The 11724-nt window shown below is 46.0% G+C and overlaps 1 protein-coding gene across 1 annotated transcript in view; it reads right to left on the bottom strand.

The window, feature by feature from the left end:
• Positions 1-11724, bottom strand: part of Sh3rf1 (SH3 domain containing ring finger 1) — a 165521-nt gene that overhangs the window by 10919 nt on the left and 142878 nt on the right. Inside the window, exons 9-10 of the mRNA XM_031339912.1 lie at positions 10048-10307; positions 8304-8665 (exon numbers count right to left, since the gene is read on the bottom strand). Coding sequence (XP_031195772.1) covers positions 8304-8665; positions 10048-10307 — 622 coding nt within the window. The remainder of the gene's footprint in view (positions 1-8303; positions 8666-10047; positions 10308-11724) is intronic.

Raw genomic sequence — 11724 nt, 5'->3', positions numbered from 1 at the left:
CACACACACACACACACACACACACACACACACAAAACTCAATCGATGGAATAATAAAAACATAAATAGATACTGCAGAATAAGGTGAAAATTTCAGATTATGGTTCTAATTTCCACAAATACTGTCTGTACTGTCCTCTGATTATTGTTATGGGAGCCAATTATGCACTGGGTTAAAACAAGCATGGTAATACTTGACTCTGTGTCAGCATGCTGGAGCCTTATCATTCTCAGGAAATGTGCTCTGATCAGAGTCAAGGGCTAGAGTACTTCTTACATGTCACCGCCTTGATTACATTTAACCAGCCATAGTGACAGGAGCCAAACCATTCTTATTGTGAAAGCAGTTCTTGACTGCAAACCCTGAGACAACACCACAAAATTTTAAGGGGAGCTTCAGTGCAAAGGCATCTTCCTTCCTTCCTTCCTTCCTTCCTCCCTCTCTCCCTCCCTCTTTTCTTCCTTCCCTCCCTTTCTTCCTTCCTTCCAGCAAATGCATTAATAAGAGTTCCCACCCCCCAATCGCCTCATGCTCCAAAAACCACACCCTGAATTTGTCTCTTTTGACACTTTCCTTTTTTGCTCTTTAAAAAAAAAAAAAAAAAAAAAAGCCAGCTGTTGCACTACCTACTCTGTTCTCAAAATCTGCCACTGTCTTTCCCAGTCACCAGCTTTTAACACTGTTATCATCAAATCTCTGACATCGTTTCACTCAGATGTCAGTGATGGAGTTAAGTCCTCTGAATGGAAACACTGGAAGTGACATGCTTTACAGAGATGTGTTTCTTTAGGATTAAAGTCCATTAACAGAAATGTGGAGTGAGGGCTCCAGAGCAGACAGAGCACTGAGGAATTCTTCTTCATAATATGAGTTGGTCCCACCCAATAAAAATCCCCTCAGGGAATGAATCCCTATCTACAATAACACAACTCCACTAAAGATAGAATGGCAGAAAACAGGAGGAGCCTCGAGCAGCCATTTCTGTGATGGTGAACACGGATCTCTGAGAAACTGCACAGTCTCCTTTTATAAACACTGTTCGGAATGTGTGGGGTTCTATGGGCTGGAAATAGGAAAAGCAGAGTGGGAGGGGTTGGGAGTGGTTGCTAGAGTCAGTTCCTGGCCTTGTCAGGATAGGCAACAGATAAGCAGAGCCTGTGCATCTCCTTACCCATCTTCTTACCCCATGGGGGTGGGGGGGGGTCGGCCCTCAACCCACCTTGCTGCACTTTGCTGCGTTCTCTTATCAGATGTTAACACTGTCTGAGAGTCACCAATGCACATTGCCGTAAACACTCTACAGACCCAGCCTACCGGCTTGAGTGTAATGGCACGACTGCGCTTTCCTCTCTATCTCAGCCACTGCCTGAGACGGTAGGGCACCACTGAACTGGGGAGGCCCAAGAAAATACTGCGAGGGAGTAAGATACCCGGGAGGGATGTTTTGGGTTTCCCAAATCCAGAGGAAACAAAACCGTGGTCCGTGAAGCAGCCTGGTCTCCGATTCTGTGGCTACACTTGTCTTGTGAGGCGTCTGTGCTGAGAAAGAGCAGGATGCCTGATAGCTTCCCCGTCTCAGGTTGCCAGATGCAGCATCCAGCTACGTCTGTCATGCTATGAGAAATCACAGTCTAATCCCTAGAGCCCACAGATTGGCTGAGAACATCAAGTCCACTGATAAATGACAACCTCAGCAAGCCACAGCTAAAGATGCTATTTAAAAGCTCCGATCTGGGCACTCAGAAGGAGCATCAGATAAGTGACTTTGCGCTCGGGGAGCAGCTTCTAAAGTGATTAAGAAGAAAGATGACTTGGTTCATTGAAAATGATTAAACACATTAAACACAACTTGCTTTAATGACTTCTAAGGGATATGTTATCATCATCAAGCAATGCCGACTACCCACGGAGCAGAAGGCAGAAGATCAGGCGCTGTGGTGGGGTGCAGAAGGTTGGGGGTAGGGGTGTCAACACAAAAGATGAGGCCCTAGTTCCAAAGAACTGTGCTATTTATAATGTATTCTGATGCTTTTTCTATTAGAAGAACAATGTGCCACTTGAGAGAGATAATTTTGCAGGTTCAGACACTTACTATCTAAGGACAACTTTGCTTATTTCAAAACCCAACAGCAGAAATGAAAAACATGAAAGGATTAATAGTGTACACTTGGGTAAAGTGATTTAGAAAAACAAAAATAATGCTAGCATATATAGAAATGAGGCGTATCTTTCACTAGGCACCTCAGTAGCTCATCTCCTGTGGGTGTTCTGTTCCTAGATGAAGTGATGTTTTTAGAATCACTTCGGGTTTGATGATTTAAAACTATCACAGGACGGTGGTGGGATACGCCTTTAATCCCAGCACTTGGGAAGCAGAGACAGGCAGATCTCTGAGTCTGAGGCTAGCTTGGTCTACAGACCAAGTTCCAGCAGCAGCCAAGGCTACTCAGAGAAACACTGTCTTGAAAAACAAACAAAGAAACAAACAAACAATAAATAGTATCTGGATCAAAACCTTTTATAATCACTTTTACATGTGAGATGTTTTCTAGTTGGATTTGGTGATGCACTCCTAATCCAATCTACTTGGGAGACCGATACAAGAAGATCCTAAGGAGGTGACTGGACTGTTCCAATTTAGCCTCAAACAAAAACTGGCATGTAGGGAAATAGCTCACTTAGTAACGTGCTGGTCACACAGGCATGAGGATCTGAGTGCAGTTCTTAGAACTTAACAAAAAACCCTGAGCACAGTAGCCTGGTAAAGACTACAGTCTTGACCACAGTAGGAAGGTAAACACAGCTGGATCTCCAAAGCTTAAGGGCCAACCAAGCCTATCAGTGAGGTCGGTGCCAATCAGTGCGCATATCTCAAAAACAAGGTGGATGCCCTTGGGCACCGGTTCTCAGCCTTCCTAATGCTGCAACCCTTTAATAGAATTCCTCAATCTGTCTTCTTGGGCCCACAGGTCCAATTCATACACTAGTTTTCTAATATGCAAGAGTCATTGTCCTTAGGTAGGAATCTCAAAAATATTAAGTCATTGTGGTTAAAAAAAAAATAATCACTCATACTTGGAGCAAATATTTCTGAGTATCCAACATGAAGCAGGCAATGTGCTCAGCTCTGGAATGTGATGTGTCTAGGACAGTTTGTATCTAACAGCAGCAACAAGCATGGCTGTAGAACAGGTCCTCCGCCCAAGAACCAAGCCGGGGAAGGCATGAGGATGGAGTACTGTAGGGGGGCATGCTGGGGTAGGAAAGGTTTCTTGAAGGAAGCTTCCCGAAATTCTAGAGATGATTAAACACCACCTGTTTCAAGAGTCTTGTTAAACGCTATCAGGGGGATTTCCATATTTAGTCTTCACAGAAACCCGATGAGGTAGGAATTAATTATTCCTGTTGCCTGAAGCTCTGAAAGCCTGCCTAAAATCATCATGCGAGCAAGGGGGGTGGAAATGAGATTCTATTCTGCAGAATGATAAGAGCAGACACAGCTCCCTCTCCGTCTGTCTGTCTTTTTCTGTCTGTCTGTCTTTTTCTCTGTCTCTGTCTGTCTCTGTCTCTCTCTCCTTGCTCCCCCCCTCCTTTCCCACATCTCCTAGCTGAACTCTGTGCACAGACAGGCACCCTGACAATGACCAGATCTGGATCCCAGCTATCAGCAAGAGCAGAGACTGTGAATGCTACCATTTATAGATCCCTAAGAACGTTTCCCAACAAAACACGCAGAAAACTTTGCTTTTGACAGTAAAAGGAAGCTAGAAGGAAAAAAAAATCATCTGAGCAAAGAAATAACCAGGAAATAAGCCAGGGAAGAGGCCAGAGAAGGCAAAAAGAGATGGGCTCGTCTACATGAAGATCACAGGAAGGGCCTTTAAACGTACGTCTGCATCAGGAAGCCTTGGGTCTCCTTAAGGAACTAGGAATTTAAGGAACTAGGCTTGAGGGAGCTGGAGCACTAAATGATGGCTGTGTGCTCACTCAGTAGGTGAGAGGTCGTGCTGTGCAGCCCTGAGTTTGAACCCCCAGCACCCTGGCAGAAAGCTGGGTATGGCCGTGCATACTGTCATCCCTGGAGATCGAAGACAGCTGAAACCCAAGAAACATGTTCAGATAGATCCGTAAAGCCAATGACTATGGAGGAAATCAGGAGTAACAATGACAGGGCTGGGATTTCAAACAGGGAATAACAGGTGATATTTAGAAGTACAATCCACGAGCTTATCAGCAAATAAAGTAAATTCACCAAAGAGGGCTAAGGTTTTGGCCCTGGGACTAAAGACAGCTTCTCATTTCCCTGAGACTCTGTGGGAGAGGACTTCCAGATGAATGACTAGTCACAGGAATGGACCCAGTTAGGAGAGTGCAAGTAGACCTGGACTATGTCCAGGAGTTCTTTGTACGGTGGCATCCCAGTGACAGCCCAGTGATAATCTGGGTACAGAGAGCCATACCCTCCCCAGGGCAGCAGAAAACCCCACACACTGCCTGTAGATGTCACTGGGCAGAAAGCTAAGGGACGGCATGGTACCATACTACACTACCCAGAGCTCTGCCCCAAATGACCCACACTACCATCCCCATTCCCCTTTGATTCCCTTCATTCCCTCCATCCACTCTTCCTTTGATTCCCTACAGTTTAAGCCACAGAAAGCAGAGCCAACTGCAACTTTGTCTCTAATTCTGATCAACTGGGGATGTGGGGGTGGTGGTGGTCAAGGAGAAACGAGACAGGAGAGATTCAGAAATCTTAAGAACTTAGAAGAAAGTGCTCCCCCAGAGAAGCTTGTGATGAAGTTTAAAAGAACCGATTCTTAACAGTTTAAAGAAAGTGTATGTATCACATCCAGTTCAAAGAGGGGGAAATGTGGGATTGGGAGGACCCTCAGAATGAAATCCTACAGTTGCAAATTACCCTGTGGATGAAAACAGAAAGGTCTCTAAAGGACCTGGTGTGAGCCCCCAAGGAGGGGCATAATGGGATCCACGTTTTTAAAGGCCTCTTACAAAAAGATCAAGGGAGAAGAGCTACGTAGCATGGCGCACTGCAACGTGAGAAGGCTAAAACTCAGGATGAGCTCGAGCTTCCCAAAATTCTAAGGAAAGAAATATTAAAGGGCTATTTTAAGGTTATATTTGAAACACAAAGAACACAGACCTCCTGTCTGGGTGTTCACCCCAGCGGCTCTCAGCTAGGAGGATGAAAGGGAAGGTAAATCTCTGTACCTGAAGGGATGGGCAAACCCTGACAGACTTGGGAGAAGGGAAGAGATCAGGACAGAGTCACCGCCACACAGATGAAGTAAGTGCCAATTAATAATTTCTGAGCAATTTGGGCGAATCTGGAATCAGGGTCAGTTCAATAGGCAAAGAAGGGTATGGTATGCTCAGCTCCAATTTTCAAAGCTGAGGTGTTGCCAGGAGGTGGGATTTTTGGGGGGGGGGGTTGTCCTCTGTGGTTGCTACATGACACCAGGGCGATTGGGTTCCCCACTTGGGGTTCTTACTTTCATGAGGAGAAGAATTTAAGAAGTGACTTTAACAGAGGACTGAGGGCAACTACATTAGAGATGAAAAGAAAACACAGGCAGACCAGGTGGGAGAAGGGAAAATTCACACCTCTGAGATAAGCTGACTGGGAGGTCAGGCGTGGTGGACAAGTAGCTCAAGCCAGGGAAGGAAGCTTTAGGGACAAGTAAGAAAGCCGGGTGGATCATTGAATGCATACTTAGACAGAAGAGACAGAAAAAAAAAACAAAAACAAAACCAAGGAGGAAAAGTGGGGCCTCTGTGGGGTTAGAAAGGGCGGTAGTCTCAGACGGTTGTGACCTCACTGCAGACTGTGGGAACCTCGCTAGGAGGCAGGAATTCTGGGATGGAAAAGTAACAGCATCTCACTACAGGAATTATTATCTCGTCTAACTCATTACTGTGACTCGAGGTGAGCCCACTTTCCTAGGGGTGGTCCTTTGACCCACCCCGTTAGAAAGTTAGGCCTCAGTGCAGGCTGAAGATTTTATTTCTTGACCAGATTTTTTTTTTTTTTAAAGTGGTCCTTTATAGCTGCTCTAAAGCAATTTGCAGACCATCTGGGAAATTCTTGGATGGCATTAAAGGAAGGTTTACAAGCACATACAGGCGGAAATGACACTCTAAGGAGGAGAAGCTTCCAGAAGGACTTTACGACCGATAAATAACAGCAGAAGTGTGACAATGATCGGATCTTGGTGTGGCACCTGGCAACACCTCCTTGATATGATGAGCTGGGCCCAGCTATACATCAGCCCTAAGGAGGCCTGTCTGTGCAGGCGATGGTAACCACGGAATTACCGGATTAATATCATTCAGAAGGGTCTACACCAAATCTGGAGCAGGTTTGAGAGAGGGGAAATGTGAAATCTGTGGCAAGAGGAATAAGTGAAAGCCTACGAGAGCAGGGTTCTCAGTTCTGAAAATACCTCAGGACATTCTAAGAGGTTCTTAGGATGAAGGGAGGACACAGGGAGACAGACACATGCTCTACAGACCTCCGATACATTAAGAACTTTGACTGCAGAGGGAAGACCATCATCTTGAGATACAGCACTTGGAATTGCTGGTATGTCCTAAAAGTGGACAGAGGTCATTTTTCACCAAGGGACAGTAAAGGGGATGACAATGTTGTATATGAGTGGTTACCAAAATAAGTTACCTCAAACTTTGTGGGAAGAAGGACCTAGATGTTAAAATCAAATCTTGGAGGGAGACCTTCCATCTGGACACGGCTCCTGGCTTCTGTTTCTCGGCCTTCTGCATACCGTGGCTGACATATTTCAACTGTCATTTATCCTGTGAGCTACCTATGTTTATCTCAAGTGCCCGGTCCTCTTGTCCCCTTTCAGGAAGATTCCCATATTGAACACTGGGTCCACCCAAAAGGATAAGTTCACATCTGCATAATCCTTGTTGCTAGTAAGGAAGCAGTAAGGGTGGGTCCAGGGACAGAAGGAGGACATCTTTAAGGGCCCTTATTCGGCTTACCACCAGTATCTGTCAGTGCATTTTCTTAACGGACTGAAGAGCCTTGTTCTAAGTGACCGGAGGACACTGTGCCCAAGCCTGAACATTTCACACAATTAAGATTATTCTTTGAAAACACAAAGTAGGACTTGTCCATCTGAGTTCAAGTTTAACATAGTTAATGATAAACAGAGCAGATACCAATTGTTTTTAAAGTTAATGTTAATAGTTAATTAAATATTAACTTGTCAGCAGGCTATAAAGTTTATTTCCTTATAAAGTTGTATTTACAAACTTCTCCAGCCACCAAAGCCAGGTGGCTCAGAGCCCTGGTCCACGGCTTTAAGGGAACCACAGGAGATACTGAGCAGAAAGCCAAAGGTGTGGCACATCCACTCAGACTTTATCCACGCGTAATCACCAACAACTTTATTCTCTGCATCAGCCACCTGTCTCCAAGCCTAAACACAGGGATGTTTTTTCAAAATGGCTTCTTACTATATTTATTTAAAGCCAAGTCCCAGAGGAAAGATGAGGTCCGCCTATATTTCAGGTGTTATCGCTCAAGGAACCTTGCTGATCTGTTGTTGAAAGCACTATACAACTAACTTTTTAAAATTCATATTTTTATCTTTTAGGTGTGTGTGTGTGTGCACTCGCGCATGTGTGTGCATATGGGTGTGTGCATATGGATGCAATGCCAAGAGAGGCCAGAAGAGAATATCAGATCCCCTGGAACTGGTGTTACAAGCAGTTGTGAACACCAGGTCTGAGCACTGTGGAGTCATCTTGGGTCCCGTGTAAGCGCAGTGAGGCTCTAGACTGTTAACTACGGAGCCACTTCTCTAACCCAGAGAATAGCATTTTTGATCAACAGTTTCCAACCTCTCAACTGTCAAAGAAACATTTAAAAGAGGAGTCGTCAAAGAGCAAGAACACTGGACATGAAAATTTGAGGACAGCACAATAATAAAAGAATAAGTTACTTGAAGAGATGAAATTCCTCCTTTAGATTTGGAAAGCTTCGAGCTGAGGTTAACTGAGCCTTACTCCCTGTGGTCTCCTTATTACCCAGTAGGGGGCCTGACAACCCAAAGGGTGTTAAAAATGAAGAAAAGCACATGACAGAGACATGAGGCTGGGGCAGTGCCCAGGTTTCTGCACCACCACCGTATTCTTGGCACGTGGCACATGAACTTGCCCATGGTAAGAACCTGAAAGGCTTTGGAACAATGAGTCCTTTCACTGGCAAAAAACTGTCAGGGGGTAAACAGAGAGGAGAGGGAGGGGCTCTTACCTTACTGTCCTTGTCTGGTTTCACAGCTGAACTATTCCCACATGCTGATGCAGCACTCTCAGGAGACGTGGGGAGTCCAGGGAGGATGCTCACGGTTCGACCACTGGGCTCGGTCTCCAAAGCAGCAGCGGTCATGTTTGGGGAGGCCAGAGAAGCCCCTGCAGTGCAGGCCAGAGGGGCATTGGTTCGACTGATGCTGACAGCAGCAACGTGGGCAGCAGGACCTGCCATTGGAGGCAGAGGTTGGGAGGCCAGAGAATGATGGGGCAGACCCACGGATGCAGGGCCGAGGCAGGTGGCATTCTGGACCTGGATGGGAGTCACTGCTGCCGTGGGGCGTTCCTGGTTATTATGTGCTGCAACTGACGGGTGACAGGAGGGAACACAGTCAATGGCCTGGTAAGCGCTCTTCCCAAAATGTGAGCCATCTCAACCTCACCGTGGTAGACCATCACGAGAGGCAGCTAGCTACTGCCATTTATTGCAATGAAGAACACAGACGCAGGAGAGCTTAACACACTTAAGTCCTCGCTGGATCTGTGGATGCTACTTTCCTTCCAGGTGAGCAGCTGAGGCTACTGAGGACTTGGAAGATATGCTGTCACCATTCCCCAAAGCCATTCAGTTATGAACAATAACCTCCCACAGCATTAGAGACACGGGGTCAGTTTCTGATGGCTCGCCTTGGCAACAAAGCACACCAGTCTTAAGTCCTTTACCTATGATACAATTTCCCTCTCTCTCTCCTCTCTCTCTCTGTCTCTGTCTCTCTCTCTTTCCAAGACAGGGTTTCTCTGTGTAGCCCTGGCTGTCCCAGAACTCAGAAATCCGCCTTCCTCTGCCTCCCAAGTGCTGGGATTAAAGGCGTGCGCCACCACTGCCCAGCACTCTTCTCTCTCCTTGACTACCCACTTTTCTTCATCATCATTCGGATACAACTCACATGTATTCACTTTACTCCACTATTGTTATTTGAGATTCTTGGTAGGCTTCCAATGCCGCAGAATTAAGAAAGGCACTTGATTTCCCATCGAGTCTAAAATAAGCCTGTGACTAAGTTCATCAAAAAATAACCAGCACACTGCTTAGCAGAGAATCACGCAGCCAGCAATCACACGGCTAGGAACAGTGAGATCGGAGGCAGGACCTCGACAGCCATAAGCCCCATTCTTAGGAGCCGATTAATTCTTCCTATACCTCAGATCTATTGGATTTGAACAGATATGCAGGGTGTGCCCAAGAGTTATAGAATGCCTGTTATGGTTTAGACATAAGACGGCCCTTGGAAGGCTTGGTCAGAGCTGATGGGGGTCCTGCGGTGTGACTGGATTATGAGGCTGCTAACTTCATCACTGGGCTACTAGGAGGTAGGGCCTGGTTAGAACAAGCAGGTCGCTGAGGCATATCTTGGAATGTGTATCTTGCACTGGTCCTTTCACTGTGCTTCACAGCCAACACAAAGGTGGCATCTCTGCCCCACCAAATGCTCTCTTCTGAGATGTCCTACATCAACCTCAGACCTTCAGTGATAGGGTCTAGCTACCAAGTAATCTCTTTGTCACTCTTTGCTTGTTTCTGCCAGGGGTACCTACCGCAGTGGTGAAGAAATGCTAGCAATATGATTTGCTCGACCGTATTTCAAAATGGTAACAATTATTTTAAACTCATACCTAGCTTTCTCAACACCGGTCGTAACTGACCTGCTTAGTCACCTCATGCGTTGGAGGCCTGTTTCCCCTCTTACCTGTCCTCACAGCGTTGCGGGCCTGGTTGACTGTCATCTGCCCAGTCATGTGCAGCAGGACCTTAGCCTGAGGACTTGTCTGGATATGAGCTGCTGACACCACAGCCGTGGGGACGACGCTGGGATTCCCAGCCACGCCATTGCCTTGGGGCTTCTGTGTAGGTCCTCCGGCAGTGGAAGGACTGACCATGGTCACCCCGCGACTTGCCTGACCCGCAGTAGACATAGGAACTTTAGCTTGGGAGGCATTCGTCACCGCCCTGCCAAGACAGAAGCAGATGGAAAGTCCAATCCATCAGCAAAGAGAGAGATGGAACAATGAATGCAAGAAAAATGACTCCGAGCTTTAAAGCCTTTTAAAAAAAATGAATGGAATTATTTTTACAAGACTTTAAGAACGGCACACTCAAAGAAATGATGGCTGAGAAAGGGGAATGGTCTTGGAACCACTTGAGTCCCCAAACGACACATCCTATCTGCCTAAGAATGCAGTTATTAGGGTTAGCTTCCCATTCTGTGGCCATGCAGCTCCACTGACCTTCAAAGCCATGAATTTTCCTGCTTCATCCTGAGCAAGACCCACCATTTGCATCGTACTGATCCTGCTTTGACCTTCTCAACTTGCCTCTAACATAGTAGACAAGTGCCTGTGAACACAGTGATTTCTGTCTGTCTGTCTGTCTGTCTGTCTCTCTCTCTCTCACACACACACACACAGCACACATACACTACACATACCTACATTCACACACACACACTGCACACATACACACACACACACACACACACACACACACACACACACACACACAGAGTACACAATTAGAATGGCCCTTTCAGCTTTTATCTGATGCTCTATCTCAGTCTCAAGTTCAAGACCCAGCATAGACCAAGTCATTTAAGAAGCATTCCCCGTAAGTTCAAGTTACGCCTTATGATTTAATTTTTTCATGGAGATTGCTTCCTCCTTTCCAGTTTTATTCTCCGAAAACTAATTACAGCTTACCTCTTGATTACTGCATATGGTACATATTTATTTTAATTTTTGGAGAATTTTATAAACATATCAACATACTTTTCCCAAACTCATTCCGTTCAATTCCTCGCCATATCTTTCCCATCCCTTTTCTCCCTCAACTTCAAGTACGGCTGTTGCTTTTGTTTGAGCTCACTGAGCCTGTGTGGTGCATGGATGTAGGGACCATGGACAGCCTGTAGGGGCTACAGCCTGAAGAACACTGACTCTCTCTCCTGCAGCCATCAATTGCCAATGGCTCCTCAGCTATGGCTGGGGCTTCCTGAGCCCCTCGCCCATCCATGCTGGGATCTGGGCTGCCTTGATCTTCTGTATGCAGCCACAGAGCCACAGCGAGTCCATGCATGCAGCAGTGCTGTCAGGCTCTGCACATACTGCCTTGCTGTAGATGCCCACTCCCAGCATAAAAACCTTCTGGAGTTCAGGTCAGCGCATGAGGGCTCTTTTCTCTTCTTCCATCATTGTCCCAGCTATAGTGATATAGTCAGTTCTTTCTATTTTCTTTTTCTTTTTCTTCTTTCTTCTTTCTTCTTCCTTCTTCCTTCTTCCTTCTCCTTCTCCTTCTTCTTCTTGTTCTTCTTGTTCTTGTTCTTCTTGTTCTTCTTGTTCTTCTTGTTCTTGTTCTTCTTGTTCTTGTTCTT

The sequence above is a fragment of the Mastomys coucha genome, unplaced genomic scaffold, assembly GCF_008632895.1.
Source record: "Mastomys coucha isolate ucsf_1 unplaced genomic scaffold, UCSF_Mcou_1 pScaffold22, whole genome shotgun sequence".
In the NCBI taxonomy this organism is placed as follows: domain Eukaryota; kingdom Metazoa; phylum Chordata; class Mammalia; order Rodentia; family Muridae; genus Mastomys; species Mastomys coucha.
This window is presented reverse-complemented; position numbering and strand designations above follow the sequence as displayed.